Source organism: Cydia pomonella, chromosome 28 (assembly GCF_033807575.1).
Source record: "Cydia pomonella isolate Wapato2018A chromosome 28, ilCydPomo1, whole genome shotgun sequence".
In the NCBI taxonomy this organism is placed as follows: Eukaryota; Metazoa; Arthropoda; class Insecta; order Lepidoptera; family Tortricidae; genus Cydia; species Cydia pomonella.
The window spans coordinates 817101-839656 of NC_084730.1; the positions used below are offsets into that span (position 1 = coordinate 817101).

Here is a 22556-nt window from a genome sequence, read left to right on the forward strand (position 1 = left end):
CTCTTGGTAAAAATAGAATCAAATATTGCTTATTTATGTTTAAAGAGAAGGATTGGGTGTCTAGCGCGTTGACAGCACAGGCGTCATAATTTTTTTAATTAGGAAGGGAATACCCTTTTATTTAGCGGTATCTCTGAAAGGGAAACCCCTTCCTAGAGCTAAGTCAAATGAACGGGTAAGCCATTCAAAGGGAAAGCCAATCGTTGGGGCTATTCGATGAATGGCTAAGCCATTTAAAGGACATTTTTTCTGGGAAGGGGTGGACGGATCCCTGACTAAGACAACGATATATATAAATACTTAAATACATAGAAAACACCATGACACAAATGACCCAGGAACAAATATCTGTGCTCATCACACAAATACCTGCTCTTACCGGGATTCGAACCCAGGACCATCGGCTTCATAGGCAGGGTCACTACCCACTAGGCCAGACCGGTCGTTGCATTAGGTATGTCTAATGTAATATAAGGTCAGCAATGTTATTTTCTTCAAATTCCAACAAAAATTATCGTGAAAATAATACTTAATTGAATTGAGCGGAATTCGAGTAATTTACTTATCTTTTTTTTTTCTCAGAAGATAAATATTACAGATAAATGTAATAGATTTAGTAAGTAATTTATTTGTTGTAATAAGGGTGTTCAATATAAAGGTACCAACAGTTACTCGTTTCGAGCGTATAATTCATAGTTTAAAAATATATAACAAATATATAGATTACCTCTAATCTTAGATTCTAATATACAGGGTGATCGATCCAAAACGGTCAGTATAGAGAAGTCAGAAACTATGAGAGATAGCCACACCTGTTCTTAGGAAACATGGCTTCGATTTTAAATTTAATAATAATGACATTCAATCTTTTTTTTAATCTCTCATACATAACTGGGAACCGAACCTGCTCGAAGTCATGTAAACAATGTTAGGTATAATTTCTGCGAGTTTTTTCGGTGTTATTGTTGATAATACTTAGTCAATTTGTGTAATAATGTCCTATAATATTTATTTATTTATTTTATTTATAAAAAAAAAATACGAATCTTAAGTCACAAGGATTGAAAGAAAAACCCGACAATAAGATAATTTTTTTTTTTTAGTAAATGTTCAAAATGGTAACCATGTACAGTCAAGTGCAAAAATATGTATCGAAAGAATCGTCTCATAAATATGCTACTACGCTCGTATTACACTGGAATAAGATGCTATGAGACATATTTTTGAGTAAGATGTGTACATCCATATTTTTACACTTGACTGTACACGCACGGTTGCAAAAAATATTTTTTTTGGATAACGAATGCATTATTAAATAAATAAATAAAAATAAAAATAAAAATTATTTATTCTCAGACAATTAATATAGTCCATATTTGTTAGTATCAACTTACAACCTATGTTATGTTACCTTCCGCACAATAAATAAATAAATTATTGCGTTTCATATTTTTATTATGAAATTTAAAATCGAAGCCATGTTTCCTAAGAACAGATGTGGCTATCTCTCATAGTTTCTGACTTCTCCGTACTGACCGTTTTGGATTGAACAACCTGTATATTAGATTCTAAGATTAGATGTTGTAATCTATAATTGAATTGAAATCATTTTATTTCGAGTAAAAAAACACATATAGTGTTAGTACATACAACAATTATTATTTATCTACCTATATATCTAAGTTAGTGTACAATATAAACAAAACAATAAATACCTAAAACTAATTAATATAATCTATTTCGATGATGCGTTGGGCCGTTGGGTGCATGCAGTTGGTTCCAACGCCTCATCGGTGTATATATTTGCTATATTTTTTTAAAACTATGAATTGTACGTAATTGAATTTTGTATATGAGTGGAATACTTACAGCGAATTCGGAGACGTAGAGCGGCGCGTTCCGCCCGTCGGCCGACGCGGCCGAGCCCAGCGCCGCGCCCACGTCCATCTGCCGCAGGCAACTCGTTAAATTATACTTCATAATTATAATTGGCTACTCGACAGCTTTTTGTAAATAATGTCAATGGATCTTGATTTTCCTGAGGATCAAATGTCTATATAGGACTCATGGCATTTAAGCAACACAAAGGTCAGAAATTAGAGTTAGTCTGACGCTCGCACTCGACGATTGAAACGCCTCTAACAAAATGATAATTTGTTTTTTAAAAGACAAAAACGGTGTGCCGGCGCTGCGGGTCGGCGGGCTGCAGTGGTAGTGGGTACAACAACACCGACCTGGTCGTGGCGCGGCTGCGGGCCCACGGTGTGCCGGCGCTGCGGGTCGGCGGGCTGCAGTGGTAGTGGGTACAACAACACCGACCTGGTCGTGGCGCGGCTGCGGGCCCACGGTGTGCCGGCGCTGCGGGTCGGCGGGCTGCAGTGGTAGTGGGTACAACAACACCGACCTGGTCGTGGCGCGGCTGCGGGCCCACGGTGTGCCGGCGCTGCGGGTCGGCGGGCTGCAGTGGTAGTGGGTACAACAACACCGACCTGGTCGTGGCGCGGCTGCGGGCCCACGGTGTGCCGGCGCTGCGGGTCGGCGGGCTGCAGTGGTAGTGGGTACAACAACACCGACCTGGTCGTGGCGCGGCTGCGGGCCCACGGTGTGCCGGCGCTGCGGGTCGGCGGGCTGCAGTGGTAGTGGGTACAACAACACCGACCTGGTCGTGGCGCGGCTGCGGGCCCACGGGTGTGCCGGCGCTGCGGGTCGGCGGGCTGCAGTGGTAGTGGGTACAACAACACCGACCTGGTCGTGGCGCGGCTGCGGGCCCACGGTGTGCCGGCGCTGCGGGTCGGCGGGCTGCAGTGGTAGTGGGTACAACAACACCGACCTGGTCGTGGCGCGGCTGCGGGCCCACGGTGTGCCGGCGCTGCGGGTCGGCGGGCTGCAGTGGTAGTGGGTACAACAACACCGACCTGGTCGTGGCGCGGCTGCGGGCCCACGGTGTGCCGGCGCTGCGGGTCGGCGGGCTGCAGTGGTAGTGGGTACAACAACACCGACCTGGTCGTGGCGCGGCTGCGGGCCCACGGTGTGCCGGCGCTGCGGGTCGGCGGGCTGCAGTGGTAGTGGGTACAACAACACCGACCTGGTCGTGGCGCGGCTGCGGGCCCACGGTGTGCCGGCGCTGCGGGTCGGCGGGCTGCAGTGGTAGTGGGTACAACAACACCGACCTGGTCGTGGCGCGGCTGCGGGCCCACGGTGTGCCGGCGCTGCGGGTCGGCGGGCTGCAGTGGTAGTGGTACAACAACACCGACCTGGTCGTGGCGCGGCTGCGGGCCCACGGTGTGCCGGCGCTGCGGGTCGGCGGGCTGCAGTGGTAGTGGGTACAACAACACCGACCTGGTCGTGGCGCGGCTGCGGGCCCACGGTGTGCCGGCGCTGCGGGTCGGCGGGCTGCAGTGGTAGTGGGTACAACAACACCGACCTGGTCGTGGCGCGGCTGCGGGCCCACGGTGTGCCGGCGCTGCGGGTCGGCGGGCTGCAGTGGTAGTGGGTACAACAACACCGACCTGGTCGTGGCGCGGCTGCGGGCCCACGGTGTGCCGGCGCTGCGGGTCGGCGGGCTGCAGTGGTAGTGGGTACAACAACACCGACCTGGTCGTGGCGCGGCTGCGGGCCCACGGTGTGCCGGCGCTGCGGGTCGGCGGGCTGCAGTGGTAGTGGGTACAACAACACCGACCTGGTCGTGGCGCGGCTGCGGGCCCACGGTGTGCCGGCGCTGCGGGTCGGCGGGCTGCAGTGGTAGTGGGTACAACAACACCGACCTGGTCGTGGCGCGGCTGCGGGCCCACGGTGTGCCGGCGCTGCGGGTCGGCGGGCAGAGCGCGCGCCGCCGCCGGGCTGGCCCCGCCCCCCTCGCCGAACTGTGCACAAACAACACTACATCATTGCCGGGCCGGGAGCGAACTCACCGCTTCTGGCTTAGCTGAGAATTGAATCCTTCCAGGCAAGTCATATACGAGGTGGCCAAAAAAGATGTGCGTTCCCGTTGCCGGGGAGGTTTTGGGCTTATACTGAGCAACTTTTACTATGGAACCAAACCCGAAATCACGAAACAATTTTCTTGGCTGTTTCATACATTTTAACTGGTTCATTTTCTATGGGAGGGTTATTAGGGTTCCGTAGCTAAATGGCAAATAACGGAACCCTTATGGATTATTCATGTCTGTCTGTCCGTCCGTATGTCACAGCCACTTTTTTCCGAAACTATCAGAACTATACTGTTGAAACTTGGTAAATAGATGTATTCTGTGAACCGTATTAAGATTTTCACATAAAAATAGAAAAAAAAATAATAAATTTTGGGAGTTCCCCATACTTAGAACTGAAACTCAAAAAATATTTTTTCATCAAACCCATACGTGTGGGGTATCTAAGGATAGGTCTTTAAAAATGATATTGAGGTTTCTAATAAAAAAAAAATCTAAACTGAATAGTTTACGCGAGAGACACTTCCAAAGTGGTAAAATATGTGTGTCGTCGTCGTCCCCCCCCCCCCCCCCCCGTAACTTCTAAAATAACAGAATGAAAAATCTAAAAAAAAAATATGATATACATTGCCATGCAAACTTCCACCGAAAATTGGTTTGAACGAGATCTAGTAAGTAGTTTTTTTTAATACGTCATAAAATTTAAAAAAAATTTTTTTTTTCATTAAACCCATACGTGTGGGGTGTCTATAGGGATAGGTCTCCAAAAATGATATTTAGGTTTCTAATATCATTTTTTTCTAAACTGAATAGTTTGCGCGAGAGACACTTCCAAAGTGAAAAAATTAGTGCCCCCCCCCCCCCCCCTGCAACTTCTAAAATAACAGAATGAAAAATCTAAACAAAATATTATCATGCAAACTTCCACCGAAAATTGGTTTAAACGAGATCTAGTAAGTAGTTTTTTTAATACGTCATAAATGGTACGGAACCCTTCATGGGCGAGTCCGACTCGCACTTGGCCGCTTTTTTTGTTCTAAACCGGTTAGTCTGACAAGATCTTATGGAAATGTTCTCCTAAACACCCGTTTAAAAATAACGGTTTTACGAACGAAACCGCAATTAAAAGGTTTTGCGCCAAGTACATGATAACGGTTTGGAAATTTAACCGGTTTCCGAACCTTAACTACTACCAAAGAGAATTTGACATACAGGTGGATTATCAAATAAAATTTTGTAGCCACAGTTACTGCCATCTTTCGACGCATGATTAAAACTTTTAGAACGCCATTTGACTTTGATCCTTATTCTTTCACTGATATGGTAAAAAAGTGGCGCCATCTTATAGATCAAAGGCCAAAGTTATCTTTAATAGCAGCATCGTTTCGAGCGATGGCGCCATATCTCGCCCGGTAAGATGGCGCCACTTTTTGATATTTAACAAAAAAAATTTATACTATGTCGGTGGCAAACAAGCATACGGCCCGCCTGATGGTAAGCAGTCTCCGTAGCGTATGTACGCCTGGAACTCCAGAGAAGTCACATGCGCGTTGCCGACCCTAGCATTCCCCCCCCCCCTCGTTAAGCTCATATCAGTGAAAGAATAAGGCTCAAATTTAACACATATCAGTGAAAGAATAAGGCTCAAAGTCAAATGGCGTTCTAAAAGTTTTAAACAAGTGTCGAAAGATGGCAGTAAATTTACTGTGGCTACAAAGTTTTCTGTGAAAACACATCTCTATTTTAAATTCTCTTTGCTACTACTACTTCTTCTTCCTCGCGTTGTCCCGGCATTTTGCCACGGCTCATGGGAGCCTGGGGTCCGCTTGACAACTAATCCCAAGATTTGTCGTAGGCACTAGTTTTTATGAAAGCGAATGCCATCTGACCTTCCAACCCAGAAGGGTAAACTAGGCCTTGTTGGGATTAGTCCGGTTTCCTCACGATGTTTTCCTTCACCGAAAAGCGACTGGTAAATATCAAATGATATTTCGTAAGTAAGTTCCGAAAAACGCATTGGTACGAGCCGGGGTTTGAACCCGCGACCTCCGGATTGTAAGTCGCACGCTCTTACCGCTAGGCCACCAGCGCTTTGCTACTACTACTATTAAAAAAAAAATGTGAAAATGTATTTATTACAATAGTTACAGTTCGTCTCGTAGTTAAGTATATTAAATAAAATAAAAAAATATTACCTGTTCCAAGCTGTCGGTCCGCTCCGACAAGTAGTCCACAGCATCAGGCAGCACCAGGCAATCTTGAGACGAGTCCTCGGCTTCCATCTGCTCGTCTGTCCCGCTCTGGTCACATACAACAGACAGAAATAGATAGATGAAACAGATGAAAATAAGTTAAGCTCTCATTTTAATACGACATGCTTAAGAGGAAAGAGAACGGCCGATTCTCCATACAAAGGTAGTCCCCGTTTTCCTTTCTGGATACAAAACAATAAATAAATATTATAGGGCATTATTACACAAATTGACTAAGTCCCACAGTAAGCTCAATAAGGCTTGTGTTGAGGGTACTTAGACAACGATATATATAATATATAAATATTTATAAATACTTAAATACATAGAAAACACCCATGACTCAGGAACAAATATCCATGCTCATTACACGAATAAATGCCCTTACCAGGATTTGAACCCGGGACTATCGGCCTCATAGGCAGGGTAGAATAATGCCCTATAATATTTATTTATTTATGTAGGTATTTAGAAGTGGAAAAACGTTTTCTATTTTTGTATGGCCCACCACGTTATTTACCTGTAAATATTTAAAAAAAACTTATATGTTGCAATGTTTTTTTTTTTGCCAAGATGTAAAAAGAAATAACGTGTCGTATGCAGAATAATAATAATACACAGACACACAAACAAAAAATATTTTTTTCTGTCGAATTTAACCAAAAGTCGTATAACATTTTTTGCTGACCAGGAATGCGTTATTAAAATCTCTTATTTACACTGGTCAACAGTGGTTTTGTTGCCTCTGGTATCAGATTGATTTCCGATGTATTTATGCTCACAATTTATGAAACTATCAATGATTTTGGAAGATTTGCTCTACTCTTTTTAACTCCATATTTTCTTTTATATTGAAAAAATCGAAATATATGATACGAAATATGCTGAAATCATAAAAATTAGAGCACATTCATAACTTTTGTGAATATATCTGTAAACTGTGCACTTGAAAACATATAAATTCGCACAAATATCCAGGGCAACAAAAAAATAATGTATTTTTGTAGAGCTGTGTTATTTATTAATTAATTAACAGTTCTAACTCAAAACTTAATTTGTTACTGCATACTCTATATCTATAAACGCACCTGTCATAACATTCTTTGTAAATGCAACGTGCTGTAAAACCTTACCAAGTGTCACTATGACAGCCCTCTCTTGCTTCATATCCCTGACACGGTACACAGCTCGCTATAATATTAATAATATTGTCATATCTATAAGAAGACGTTACTAATAAATACCCGAAGACTTTCAACTATCGTTTTATTGAAGATCATAAATAAATAAATAAATATTATAGGACATTATTACACAAATTGACTAAGTCCCACAGTAAGCTCAATAAGGCTTGTGTTGAGGGTACTTAGACAACGATATATATAATATATAAATATTTATAAATACTTAAATACATAGAAAACACCCATGACTCAGGAACAAATATCCATGCTCATCACACGAATACATGCCCTTACCAGGATTTGAACCCGGGACCATCAGCTTCGTAGGCAGGGTCACTACCCACTAGGCCAAACCGGTCGTCAAAACATCATACAGTTACTATATCTATAAACTTATGTTGTAACCGTAGCTGTGTTAATTTTAGCTTTATATCCTTTATATTGTTACCTAGCGCTATATATTGTAGATTTATCAGTAGGTAATCTAGTAATCTGTGGACGATGTTGTTGGTCTCACACTTTATTATTATTTGTATTCTATTTCTGTGTCTAAACCTGTGTGTTACTGTTTTTTGTACCAAAAAATATATATATACAGGATGATTTCTGTGTCGTGATCCAGAACCACTTTTTCTGAATCTATAAATGATTTACATTATCATACGGTAAGTATTTGATTGAAAGATAATTAGTTTGATTTTTATTATTTTTCAAGTAAAATTAATCTTATACTAAGTAATCATGGTCACCCTATTACTTTTGACATACGCTGTATGGAAAGCGACAAGACGTCACATTGAGTAGGGTGACCAAACTGTATGCAAACATGTTTTTTTCTACTTGTCATCTGAAAAATAATCATAATTATTGGTGATAATAAATAATGAGCAACATCATTAGACTCATCTTTGAATTCTGTGTGATGTCTTGTTCTCTTGCTCCACGACCCCGAAATCATCCTGTATATATATTTACACTGAATTACTGCCAAGCCAGTACACCGAGAAATAAAACATTATAAAAATAACAGTATACAAAACACATAAAATAAAACAGGACAAAATATAGGTGACATCAAAAAGTACTGTGTGGTTATATGGGCCCACGGTGTATATATTTCAGGTGCTAGTTTATAAAAATTGTTATATAAAAAAAAATATAACGAGTTAACGAGTGTATAAGGGAGAAGTAGAAGAGGGAGCTGGAAGGGGTAGACCTCGGCGAACTTTCTCTGATCAAATCGGGGAAATCCTGAAGAAAGGCCAGGTCAGGAGCACCCTAAACCGACGAGCGTGTATGGGGAATGTCATGAAAGTGAAGGAAGCGAAAGAGGTATGTCATGATCGTAGCAAGTGGAAATCCGTGGTCTCTGCCTACCCCTTCGGGAAATAGGCGTGATTATATGTATGTATGTATGTATGTATGTAAAGTATAACACTGAAATATGCCTTTTTACATACCTTACAATTAGTGAGGTCGAGCGCCCCGCCCTGCTCCCCCGCGGGCGCCTCCAGCGAGTCTACACAACATATGACAGCGATTAAACACAAGACAATATATTATCTTAATGCTTTTCTCAAATAATGCGTTTAAAACACAAAAAAAGGACAAGTGCGAGTCGAACTCAACCACCGAGGGTTCCATACACATTTAACTTATTTTTTAGGGTTCCGTAGCCAAATGGCAAAAAACGGAACCCTTATAGATTCGTCATGTCCGTCTGTCTGTCCGATTCTGTCACAGCCACTTTTTTCCGAAACTATAAGAGCTATATTGTTCAAACTTAGTAAGTAGATGTATTCTACGAACCGCATTAAGATGTTCACACAAAAATAGAAAAAAAACAATAAATTTTGGGGGTTCCCCATACTTAGAACTGAAACTCAAAAAATCTTTTTTCATCAAAACCATACGTGTGGGGTATCTATGGATAGGTCTTCAAAAATGATATTGAGGTTTCTAATATCATTTTTTTCTAAAATTAATAGTTTGCGCGAGAGACACTTCCAAAGTGGTAAAATGTGTGTCCCCCCCCCCCCCCCCCCCCGTAACTTCTAAAATAACAGAATGAAAAAACTAAAAAAAATATATGATATACATTGTCATGCAAACTTCCACCGAAAATTGGTTTGAACGAGATCTAGTAAGTAGTTTTTTTTTAATACGTCATAAAATTTAAAAAAAAAATTTTTTCCATCAAACCCATACGTGTGGGGTATCTATGGATAGGTTTTCAAAAATGATATTTAGGTTTCTAATACCATTTTTTTTCTAAACTGAATAGTTTGCGCGAGAGACACTTCCAAAGTGAAAAAATGTGTGTCCCCCCCCTGTAACTTCTAAAATAACAGAATGATAAATCTAAAAAAAATATATGATATACATTACTATGCAAACTTCCACCGAAAATTGGTTTGAACGAGATCTAGTGAGTAGTTCTTTTTAATACGTCATAAAATTAAAAAAAAAATTTTTTCATCAAACCCATACGTGTGGGGTATCTATGGATAGGTCTTCAAAAATGATATTTAGGTTCCTAATATCATTTTTTTCTAAACTGAATAGTTTGCGCGAGAGACACTTCTAAAGTGGTAAAATGTTGAACAAGATCTAGTAAGTAGATTTTTTTAATACGTCTTAAATGGTACGGAACCCTTCATGCGCGAGTCCGACTCGCACTTGGCCGCTTTTTTTATTTTATTAGTTCTTGTTATAGCGGCTACAGAAATACATCTCCTGTGAAAATTTCAATCGTCTAGCTATCACGGTTCATGAGATACAGCCTGGTGACAGAGAGACAGGAGTTTTAGTAGTAGAGTCCCGTTTTTAGCCTTTGGGTACGAAACCCTAAAACCAATAATAACCAAAACGTTCAAATTACAGCGCAGCGCGTGACAAGGACGTCGCCAGGGGGGGCACCGGGGGCAGCTGCCCCCCTCCCCCCCTTAGAGATTTTTTTTAACTAAATGTATGCCCCTCCCTCTAAAATCAGCCATAGCAACTGCTCTTTGCTATTTTACAAGCTTTTATTTAGTTTCAGCTGTTCCGTTGTCTGTCGGGCTGTAATCATATCTTGCAAGTTAAATATGACCCACTTCCCGGTGTCCGGTGAAGATGAAATTTTGCATACATATGTAAGTGTGTGTATGTATTGAGGTGTGCAATAAAGTATATTTGTATTGTATTGTATTGTAAGTCGGGTGACAATGCAATATTATGGTACCATCGAGCTGATCTGATGATGGAGCCAAGAGGTGACCATAGGAACTCCGTGATAAAACAACGGAAACTAATTCTGTTTGGGGTTTTTAGAATTGTCTCGATGAGTTGCCTGTGGAAAGAAAAGTACAGTCAGCTATAAAAGCTTGTACGAAAAATATTTTTTTTGTCTAAAACTTTTATATACAACTTCTGACCAATCCTCAGTGGACTTCGGTCCCCCGGCACCACACGCCTGGAGAAAGTACCCTCTACTGTCCTCTACTTAGTACAGGAGTGCCCCCTAACAGCCTACTCTGGAGCCCCGATGACCTGTTCTCACTTCTGATGCAGCTGAATCGCTGAGAACCTTGGATATGAACTTGTGACATACCCGATATATTTTAGATTTCTTTGTTTTATTTTTTTAGGAGGATACAGGAGCTGAGGTTTAAATATTTCAGGTGAATATGTCCGTCTCGCCATAGAGACTAGGGAATGCAAACCGGTTTTAACCGGTTTCGGTTTTTTTTTTGTGGTAAAACCGAAGAAAAAACCGGTTTTGAAAAACCTCCGGTTTTTGCATTCCCTAATAGAGACATAAGAAGTAATAGAGTGCTCACTCCAACCATCAGTTTTGGTACCAAAACGCTTATTATTTTCGCAGTCGACATCTAGCATCGAGTAGCGGAACAAAAAGTCTAATGCTCAACGATTATCAGCTAATATTATAACCAGAGTAACCGGAACTCTATTTTCAACTCCTACGCTTACTCTGGTTATAATATTAGCTGAAACTCGTTGAGCATTAGACTTTTTGTTTGTCGCGATATCTATTGTCGAGTAGCAGTACTGAGAGTTCCGCTACTTGACGCTAGATGTAGACTACGAAAATAATAGTATTTTTGGCAACAAAATCGTTGTATGGAGTGAGCACTCTTGGTCTTCTTAATTCTCTTTGCTACAAGTAAGGAATGCGTCGTTGAAAACCATCCTGTAAAGTGTGATGGTGTACCTCTGTGTATCCGCTGGCTCCGCTGCTGGACCTTGTCCATCAGGAGATGGTAGATGGCCGAGATGTGGTCAAATCGTTCTTCTTGGACAGACTGGAACAGCGAGGAAACGTCATTAAGGGCCTGTTTCACACTGACCAAGTAAATTATTGGATAGCTAATTAACAAATAAATTAACTGCCAGATAAAATTTCATGTAAATGCGAGGGTGTGGATGGTCTATTGTCTCCAGTGTCTGTGTCTGTACCTGCTGGATGAGGTCGGGGGTGAGCCCGGGCAAGGTGAGCATGTGGGACAGCACGGTGTCGTGCGAGGGTGTGGATGGTCTACTGTCTCCAGTGTCTGTGTCTGTACCTGCTGGATGAGGTCGGGGGTGAGCCCGGGCAAGGTGAGCATGTGGGACAGCACGGTGTCGTGCGAGGGTGTGGATGGTCTACTGTCTCCAGTGTCTGTGTCTGTACCTGCTGGATGAGGTCGGGGGTGAGCCCGGGCAAGGTGAGCATGTGGGACAGCACGGTGTCGTGCGAGGGTGTGGATGGTCTACTGTCTCCAGTGTCTGTGTCTGTACCTGCTGGATGAGGTCGGGGGTGAGCCCGGGCAAGGTGAGCATGTGGGACAGCACGGTGTCGTGCGAGGGTGTGGATGGTCTACTGTCTCCAGTGTCTGTGTCTGTACCTGCTGGATGAGGTCGGGGGTGAGCCCGGGCAAGGTGAGCATGTGGGACAGCACGGTGTCGTGCGAGGGTGTGGATGGTCTACTGTCTCCAGTGTCTGTGTCTGTACCTGCTGGATGAGGTCGGGGGTGAGCCCGGGCAAGGTGAGCATGTGGGACAGCACGGTGTCGTGCGAGGGTGTGGATGGTCTACTGTCTCCAGTGTCTGTGTCTGTACCTGCTGGATGAGGTCGGGGGTGAGCCCGGGCAAGGTGAGCATGTGGGACAGCACGGTGTCGTGCGAGGGTGTGGATGGTCTACTGTCTCCAGTGTCTGTGTCTGTACCTGCTGGATGAGGTCGGGGGTGAGCCCGGGCAAGGTGAGCATGTGGGACAGCACGGTGTCGTGCGAGGGTGTGGATGGTCTACTGTCTCCAGTGTCTGTGTCTGTACCTGCTGGATGAGGTCGGGGGTGAGCCCGGGCAAGGTGAGCATGTGGGACAGCACGGTGTCGTGCGAGGGTGTGGATGGTCTACTGTCTCCAGTGTCTGTGTCTGTACCTGCTGGATGAGGTCGGGGGTGAGCCCGGGCAAGGTGAGCATGTGGGACAGCACGGTGTCGTGCGAGGGTGTGGATGGTCTACTGTCTCCAGTGTCTGTGTCTGTACCTGCTGGATGAGGTCGGGGGTGAGCCCGGGCAAGGTGAGCATGTGGGACAGCACGGTGTCGTGCGAGGGTGTGGATAGTCTACTGTCTCCAGTGTATGTGTCTGTACCTGCTGGATGAGGTCGGGGGTGAGCCCGGGCAAGGTGAGCATGTGGGACAGCACGGTGTCGTGCGAGGGTGTGGATAGTCTACTGTCTCCAGTGTATGTGTCTGTACCTGCTGGATGAGGTCGGGGGTGAGCCCGGGCAAGGTGAGCATGTGGGACAGCACGGTGTCGTGCGAGGGTGTGGATAGTCTACTGTCTCCAGTGTCTGTGTCTGTACCTGCTGGATGAGGTCGGGGGTGAGCCCGGGCAAGGTGAGCATGTGGGACAGCACGGTGTCGTGCGAGGGTGTGGATGGTCTACTGTCTCCAGTGTCTGTGTCTGTACCTGCTGGATGAGGTCGGGGGTGAGCCCGGGCAAGGTGAGCATGTGGGACAGCACGGTGTCGTGCGAGGGTGTGGATAGTCTACTGTCTCCAGTGTATGTGTCTGTACCTGCTGGATGAGGTCGGGGGTGAGCCCGGGCAAGGTGAGCATGTGGGACAGCACGGTGTCGTGCGAGGGTGTGGATAGTCTACTGTCTCCAGTGTATGTGTCTGTACCTGCTGGATGAGGTCGGGGGTGAGCCCGGGCAAGGTGAGCATGTGGGACAGCACGGTGTCGTGCGAGGGTGTGGATAGTCTACTGTCTCCAGTGTATGTGTCTGTACCTGCTGGATGAGGTCGGGGGTGAGCCCGGGCAAGGTGAGCATGTGGGACAGCACGGTGTCGTGCGAGGGTGTGGATAGTCTACTGTCTCCAGTGTATGTGTCTGTACCTGCTGGATGAGGTCGGGGGTGAGCCCGGGCAAGGTGAGCATGTGGGACAGCACGGTGTCGTGCGAGGGTGTGGATAGTCTACTGTCTCCAGTGTATGTGTCTGTACCTGCTGGATGAGGTCGGGGGTGAGCCCGGGCAAGGTGAGCATGTGGGACAGCACGGTGTCATGCGAGGGTGTGGATAGTCTACTGTCTCCAGTGTATGTGTCTGTACCTGCTGGATGAGGTCGGGGGTGAGCCCGGGCAAGGTGAGCATGTGGGACAGCACGGTGTCGTGCGAGGGTGTGGATAGTCTACTGTCTCCAGTGTATGTGTCTGTACCTGCTGGATGAGGTCGGGGGTGAGCCCGGGCAAGGTGAGCATGTGGGACAGCACGGTGTCGTGCGAGGGTGTGGATAGTCTACTGTCTCCAGTGTATGTGTCTGTACCTGCTGGATGAGGTCGGGGGTGAGCCCGGGCAAGGTGAGCATGTGGGACAGCACGGTGTCATGCGAGGGTGTGGATAGTCTACTGTCTCCAGTGTCTGTGTCTGTACCTGCTGGATGAGGTCGGGGGTGAGCCCGGGCAAGGTGAGCATGTGGGACAGCACGGTGTCGTGCGAGGGCGTGGCCGCCACGCCGGCCGGGTGGCACGTGCACGCCCCCGTCGATGGATCTGTCAAAAAAGCATAATTACTATAACACTGTCTTACGCCTGCTATCAGGTATCGCAGAAAGCAAACCGCGACTGGAACCTCAGGTGGCATGAGCTTTCTCTGCCAAAAATGTGGGAGGTCGTGCCGCTCACGGATCGGACTCCACAGTCACCAAACCCGTTGTCTAAACAGCAATGGTTAAATCATCTGCAATAGACGCAAATGTGATGATGATGACTGTTATCATATTCATATTCATTTTATTTATAATATCAATAATATTATATGTCAATTGTGTATATAAAAAAAGTTTACAATTTAATAAATTTACATAATTAATTTGCAATATTCATGTCATACAGATTAATTATCTCCGACTCGGTCCTCCTGATTTTAAATGCGTCCCAACAACTCGGCCATCCTGATAGCGTATGCGTCCTCGTGTACTTTTACCAAAACATACCTTTACAGTTTTAATTTAAATAAATAAATATTATAGGACATTATTACACAAACTAAGTCCCAAAGTAAGCTCTGTAAGGCTTTAGGCTTAATTTATTTTTTTTAATTCGGTATCCCGATATTGTATGCGGCCTTGATTACGCATTTGCAGTATATATTTCCACCATATTAAAGAGATTTTTTTTATTTAAGACACAAAACTTTGTACAGCGAGCTGCGAAAGTGCGTGCAATTGCAAAAGTGAATGAATTTAGTTCATAAAATGGGTATGTATTTTTGCAGTTGTGCGTACATACCTATAGGCGCAGGCGGGCCGGGGCCGGCGTGGTGCGAGGACAGCCAGCGATGCTTGGCGACGCCGCGGAGCGACAGCCTCTTGTCCGGCTCCACCAGCAGCATGTGCGTACATACCTATAGGCGCAGGCGGGCCGGGGCCGGCGTGGTGCGAGGACAGCCAGCGATGCTTGGCGACGCCGCGGAGCGACAGCCTCTTGTCCGGCTCCACCAGCAGCATGTGCGTACATACCTATAGGCGCAGGCGGGCCGGGGCCGGCGTGGTGCGAGGACAGCCAGCGATGCTTGGCGACGCCGCGGAGCGACAGCCTCTTGTCCGGCTCCACCAGCAGCATGTGCGTACATACCTATAGGCGCAGGCGGGCCGGGGCCGGCGTGGTGCGAGGACAGCCAGCGATGCTTGGCGACGCCGCGGAGCGACAGCCTCTTGTCCGGCTCCACCAGCAGCATGTGCGTACATACCTATAGGCGCAGGCGGGCCGGGGCCGGCGTGGTGCGAGGACAGCCAGCGATGCTTGGCGACGCCGCGGAGCGACAGCCTCTTGTCCGGCTCCACCAGCAGCATGTGCGTACATACCTATAGGCGCAGGCGGGCCGGGGCCGGCGTGGTGCGAGGACAGCCAGCGATGCTTGGCGACGCCGCGGAGCGACAGCCTCTTGTCCGGCTCCACCAGCAGCATGTGCGTACATACCTATAGGCGCAGGCGGGCCGGGGCCGGCGTGGGTGCGAGGACAGCCAGCGATGCTTGGCGACGCCGCGGAGCGACAGCCTCTTGTCCGGCTCCACCAGCAGCATGTGCGTACATACCTATAGGCGCAGGCGGGCCGGGGCCGGCGTGGTGCGAGGACAGCCAGCGATGCTTGGCGACGCCGCGGAGCGACAGCCTCTTGTCCGGCTCCACCAGCAGCATGTGCGTACATACCTATAGGCGCAGGCGGGCCGGGGCCGGCGTGGTGCGAGGACAGCCAGCGATGCTTGGCGACGCCGCGGAGCGACAGCCTCTTGTCCGGCTCCACCACCAGCATGTGCCGGATCAGCTGCTCGCATTCTGGAATCAAACCAAATGTATATTAAGCACGTATTGACACACTAAGTTACGGGCGGAGGCTGGTATATTATAAGCGGGTGTTCTACTATTTATACTCTGTATCTTTAGGTATTTAAATAAAAGAAAAAAATCTACCCTCAAATGGCTCCTTAAGTCAGTTGAGGGTAGATGAAAACATTACATGATCAAATAATGTAGGTTAAAGTCAGGTCGTTCAGTCACAGATCCGGGCGGTTTTGTATTTGGTTGGTTAACCAATAAACGTTCAATTCAATTCAAATATACTTTATTCATGTAGGCCTAGCAACAAGCACTTATGAATAGTAAGACAGTATTACATATAATTATCTTAATCTAATTATCAGAGCAATTTATTGATGTTGTAAATATTATTCCATATATAATACTAATGAATATAATTCATAGATCAAATTTAATACTAAAACTTTCACAAAATATAGTCATGCAAAAAAAAAATGTATAAAAAATACTAGTCTAGATTGTTTCTAGAATAAATTCTAAATGTCAAACAAATATAATAAAAACAACAAAGGAAATACATGCATTGGAATATCCATTTCATCATCATTATTCAAATATAATAAATAATTAATCATTTCGAATCACAATTAATCCCACGTTGTTTTATCATTCATGTAGTCTTGTGTGGTATAATAAGCTTTAGAAATAAGTTTACGCTTTACATGATTCTTAAATTTATTAATTGGTAACTCAGTAATATGGTTTGGAAGTTTATTATAAAATCTCACACAATTACCCATGAATGATTTTTTAATTTTATGGAGCCGAGTGAAGGGCACGGCGAACTTATGTTTATTTCTAGTATTAATATTATGAATGTCACAATTTTTCTTAAAATCGGCAATATTTTTATGCACATACAGAATATTCTCATAAATGTATTGACAGTGCACTGTCATGATGTCAATTTCCTTAAATTTATCTCTCAGTGAGTCTCTATGGTTCATTTTATATATTGCTCGAATAGCCCTCTTCTGCAGAACAAAAATGGTATTTATATCTGAAGCACCACCCCACAGTAAAATACCATATGACATAATGCTATGGAAGTAACTAAAATATACTAATCGAGCTGTTTTGACATCAGTTAACTGACGGATTTTGCTTACTGCAAAAGCTGCAGAACTCAGTCTATTCGAAAGAGTAGCAATATGGGGACCCCACTGGAGTTTAGAATCTAAAGTTATACCAAGAAAAACTGTACTATCAACTAATTCCAATTCCTCATCCTTCACAATGACACTTGTTTTTACATGCCTTACATTACTAGTGACAAACTTAATACATTTAGTCTTATTCTCATTTAACAATAAATTATTAACATTGAACCAATTTACTACTTTTGAAATAGCATCGTTTACATCATTGTAAGCTTGTTGCTGTCGTTTGACTTTGAAAATAAGTGAAGTGTCGTCTGCAAACAATACTATATCATGGTGGGTCTTTACAAGGAATGGCAAGTCATTTATGTAGATAAGGAACAGGAAAGGTCCCAATATTGACCCCTGTGGTACACCCATAGAGACCAATGACCCCGGTGATCGCTGTCCATTCACATCGACCCTTTGTATTCTACCATTTAAGTAGGACTTAAGTAAATCCAGTGCCGCTCCTCTAACTCCATAATAGTGTAGTTTCCTGATTAATGTTTCATGACAAACGCAGTCGAAGGCCTTAGACAAATCACAGAAGATACCTATAGCATCTCGTGACTCCTCCCAGGCATCGAAGATATGCTTAATTAGCTCAACACCAGCATCGGTTGTCGAGCGACCCCGTGTAAAACCAAACTGCTTATTATGCATTAAATTATTGACGTTAAAATGTCGTACTAATTGAGAAAGAATTAATTTTTCAAAAATCTTACTGAACGTTGGTAGCACAGATATCGGTCTAAAGTTAGTGGGGTCAGAGTTGCTACCCGATTTAAATAAAGGAGTTATTTTACTATGTTTCATTAAATCAGGAAACTCGCCGCAATCAACACTGTTGTTAAATATAATTACTAAGTCAGGCGCTATAATTTCTACTAAGGATTTGACAGCATGGACAGAGACTCCCCAGAGGTCATTCGTTTTTTTGACATTAACCGAATTAAACGCCTTTACTACATCGGAGGTACAAACACGTTCAAAATGAAAATCTCCACAACACTCTGGAGCGTTATCTTTATAAATGAAAATGAAAATGAAAATGAAAAAAATGAAAAATGATTTATTTAGGTATCAAAATTGCAGCTTATTACACAGTAGAAAAGTATTACATTTTTAGAAGCATTCTATTGTTGTTGGAAAGCCTAGGAATAGTGTCCTGAGCCCTAAACTAGGTAAACCTGTCTTATAGGGATCAGGGAACCACCTCTATTTTTAGAAATGCAGCAAAGGTTAGTTGGTACACAAATCTAAAAATTGGATAATCAGTTTGCTTAATTAAGTATATACGTATACAATATCAGTAATGTGTGTGTGTGTGTGTGTGTGTGTGTGTGTGTGTGTGCTTGTGTGATGAACTTTTCATTATATATTATTAATTTATCATACATATACCTACTGCTGGTTGTTGGTCAACAATAGCCCTTACGTATATAAGACTATGAGTGGTTGCAATATTTTGATTAGATCGCTTTTTATTGATAAGACCAACTGTTACAAGATTATTTTACCTTTAGTACGAAGAAGAAGAAAAACTTATTTAAATGCTTATCTTACAGAATCAATCTAGCCAATCACCTTACAATTTCAAGGAGTTTTTCAGTGTTAGCGTAGTTTAGGGTCAGAGTCCAATTACGGATATTTTTTATCAAGCAGTGTTTATTATCATTTTGAATGTATAAATATTCGTTGACTTTGTTATAAAGGAAGGGTGCAAGGAAGTCAAGTTGACGACGATAAAAAACTGTATTGTGCGCAACTGAGTCGAACACTTTATGTTTTCTACGTCCACCTAGGCGACGTGCGCTTTGATTAGAGACAAATACCCAGCAAATGTACAAATTGTTAGTTTACTTTTATTTATATACCTATAGATACAGAATATAAAGCTTAGACTGTTTTTATTTCATGTGATATATATAATTTTATATCTAAAAATAATAGTACATTAGTAATTCCGGGATTCCATCTTGTCTGCTTCGTGTGGCAGTAAATGGTTCTTGATCTCTACAGTACCTGTACTCTAAGTTGTAGCGCCTGACCTGGCAGTTATATTTAATAACAGTGTTGACTGCGGTGAGTTTCCTGATCTAATGAAACATAGTAGAGTCACTCCTTTATTTAAATCAGGTAGCACATCCGACCCTACTAACTTTAGACCGATATCAGTGTTACCAACATTCAGCAAAATTTTTGAAAAAATTGTTTTGTGTCAGTTATTGAAACATTTTAACATTAATAATGTAATGCACAACAAACAATTTGGTGTTACACGGGGTCGCTCAACAACCGACGCTGGTGTTGAGCTAATTAAACAGATCTTCGATGCCTGGGAAGAGTCACAAGATGCTTAAGGTATCTTCTGTGATTTATCTAAGGCCTTCGATTGCGTCTGTCATGAAACATTGATCAGGAAACTGCACTTTTATGGAGTAAAAGGCTCGGCACTGAATTTAATAAAGTCTTACTTACACGGTAGAATACAAAGGGTTGATGTGAGTGGACAGCGATCACCGCGGGGTCATTGGTCTCTATGGGTGTACCGCAGGGATCAATATTGGGACCGTTTCTGTTCCTTATCTACATTAATGACCTACCATACCTTGTAAAGACCCACCATGATATAGTATTGTTTGCAGACGATACCTCACTTATTTTCAAGTCAAACGACAGCAACAAGCTTGCAGTGATGTAAACAATGCTATTTCTAAAGTAGTAAATTGGTTTAATGTTAATAATTTATTATTAAATGAGAAAAAGACTAAGTGCATTAAGTTTGTTACCAGTCACATAAGGAATGAGCAAACAAGTGTCATTGTCAAGGATGAGGAATTGGAACTAGTAGATAGTACAGTATTTCTTGGTATAACTTTAGATTCTAAACTACAATGGGGTCCCCATATTGCTAATCTCTCGAATAGACTGAGTTCTGCAGCTTTTGCAGTGAGCAAGATCCGTCAGTTAACAGACGTGAAAACAACTCGATTAGTTTACTTTAGTTACTTTCATAGCATTATGTCATATGGTATTTTACTATGGGGCAGTGCTTCAGAGATAAATACCATTTTTGTTCTGCAGAAGAGGGCTATTCGTGCAATATATAAAATGAACCATAGAGACACACTTAGAGATAAGTTTAAGGACATTAACATAATGACAGTGCACTGTCAATATATTTATGAGAATATTCTGTATGTACATAAAAACATTGCCAGTTTTAAGAAAAACTGTAAAATACATAATATTAATACTAGAAATAAGCATAAGCTCGCAGTGCCCTTCACTAGGCTCCATAAAATTAAAAAATCATTCATGGGTAATTGTATAAGATTTTACAATAAACTTCCTAATATTATAACTGAATTGTCTGTTCGTAAATTTAAAAATTATGTAAAACGTAAGCTTATCTTATAAAGCCTATTATAGCACACAAGACTACATGAATGATGAAACACCGTGGGATTAAGTGTGATTGTAAATAATGAATTATTTATTGTTATGTTAATAATGATGAAATTGATAATTCAATGTATATATATACCGTATTTTTTGACACTTAGATTTTATTCTAGAAAGTTTCTAGACTAGTATTTTTATACAATTTTGGTGTTTGACGATCCTTTTGTGAAATTCTTATTATTAAGTTTTCTCATATCTATAATAATTCAATGTTTTTTTTAGAACAATAATAACTGCATCAATAAATTGCTCTGATATTTAGATTAAGATGATATTTGTAAAATTTGACGATTTAAAAGTGCTTGTTGCTAGGCCTATTTGAATAAAGAATATATTTACTTATAATAGAATATATAGACTTTACATAGTATAAAACAAGATCGCTCCGTTTGTCAGTACGCTTAAGTTTTTTAAAGCACTTTTCAACAATGGACATTGCTGAAATGAGGAAGATCAAACTGTATAATTATCTAAATTTTGGTGCAAATTGAAATAAGACGAAGATTAGTATAAATAAATAAAATAAATATTATAGGAAATTATTACACAAATTGACTAAGTCCCACAGTAAGCTCAATAAGGCTTGTGTTGAGGGTACTTAGACAACGATATATATAATTTATAAATAATTAAATACATAGAAAACACATATGACTCAGGAACAAATATCCCGAATAAATTCCTTTACCAGGATTTGAGCCCGGGACCATCGGCTTCATAGGCAAGGTCACTACCCACTAGGCCAGACCGGTCATATTAGTATCTACGTTTCACCCATGCGAAGCTGATTTCCTACAATAAACACGTTTAAGAGGCTGTCAGCACCCAATGTCCTTGAAATTGACGTTACTTAAACAGTTTTTTAAGAAAGACTATTTGTTTTAGTCAAGTAAGAAAAATATATGTTCATATTAATTATATTTCAAAGACCGTGGTTGTACTCGATATATGATTGAAAGAAATTGGCTCGATAGAAAATAATTGCAAAGATTGGTCTTAAAATCACAATTAAACGGTTCTATGTCTTTATTGTTTTGACTTATGGGTCTGCAATTAAAATCACAATTTCAAAACATTTATATCTAAACCGCTGTTGAGTAAAATATTACACTAATAATCCACTTTTTTTTATTTAAATAATTTTCTTATTATTCCCTTGCCCAGGCCCAGTAACATGCGACAGTGCTATCTCATTTACTCCGATACAAATAGACAGTGTGCGCGCTTTAGGTATTGACAGCCTCTGAATAGATCATGTTACCTTGCGACATGAAGTAGGGTATCCGGAACTTGCCGGCCAGCACGCCGGCGCGCAGCTCGTGCAGCGTGCCGCCGTCGAACGGCAGCGCGCCGCACACCAGCACGTACAGCACCACGCCCAGGGACTACCACAAACCGAAAATTTCAGAAACGTATACAGATTTACCCCCTTATTCATAAACGTCTTCCGTCCCTTTCCGACGTATTGATATGATGGAAAGGGACAAACGATTATTAGCGGCTTGTCAACTTTAGTCAAAGAGGATTAAGACCGAGAGTGCTCACTCCATACAACGGTTTTGTTACCAAAAATACTATTATTTTCGTAGTCGACATCTAGCGTCAAGTAGCGGAACTCTCAGTACTGCTACTCGAAAATAGATATCGCGTACTCTGGTTAGAGGGCGTCCATAAATTACGTGAGGTGTTTTTTTTTCAATTTTCTGACCCTCCCTC

General features: G+C 42.8%; 1 protein-coding gene across 1 annotated transcript in view; it reads right to left on the reverse strand.

The window, feature by feature from the left end:
* LOC133532878 (uncharacterized) overlaps positions 1-22556 on the reverse strand; it is a 77823-nt gene that overhangs the window by 37941 nt on the left and 17326 nt on the right. The window contains exons 6-14 of the mRNA XM_061871738.1: positions 22102-22225; positions 15605-16188; positions 15142-15256; positions 14285-14403; positions 11579-11669; positions 8826-8884; positions 6125-6229; positions 2235-3863; positions 1870-1947 (exon numbers count right to left, since the gene is read on the reverse strand). Coding sequence (XP_061727722.1) covers positions 1870-1947; positions 2235-3863; positions 6125-6229; positions 8826-8884; positions 11579-11669; positions 14285-14403; positions 15142-15256; positions 15605-16188; positions 22102-22225 — 2904 coding nt within the window. The remainder of the gene's footprint in view (positions 1-1869; positions 1948-2234; positions 3864-6124; positions 6230-8825; positions 8885-11578; positions 11670-14284; positions 14404-15141; positions 15257-15604; positions 16189-22101; positions 22226-22556) is intronic.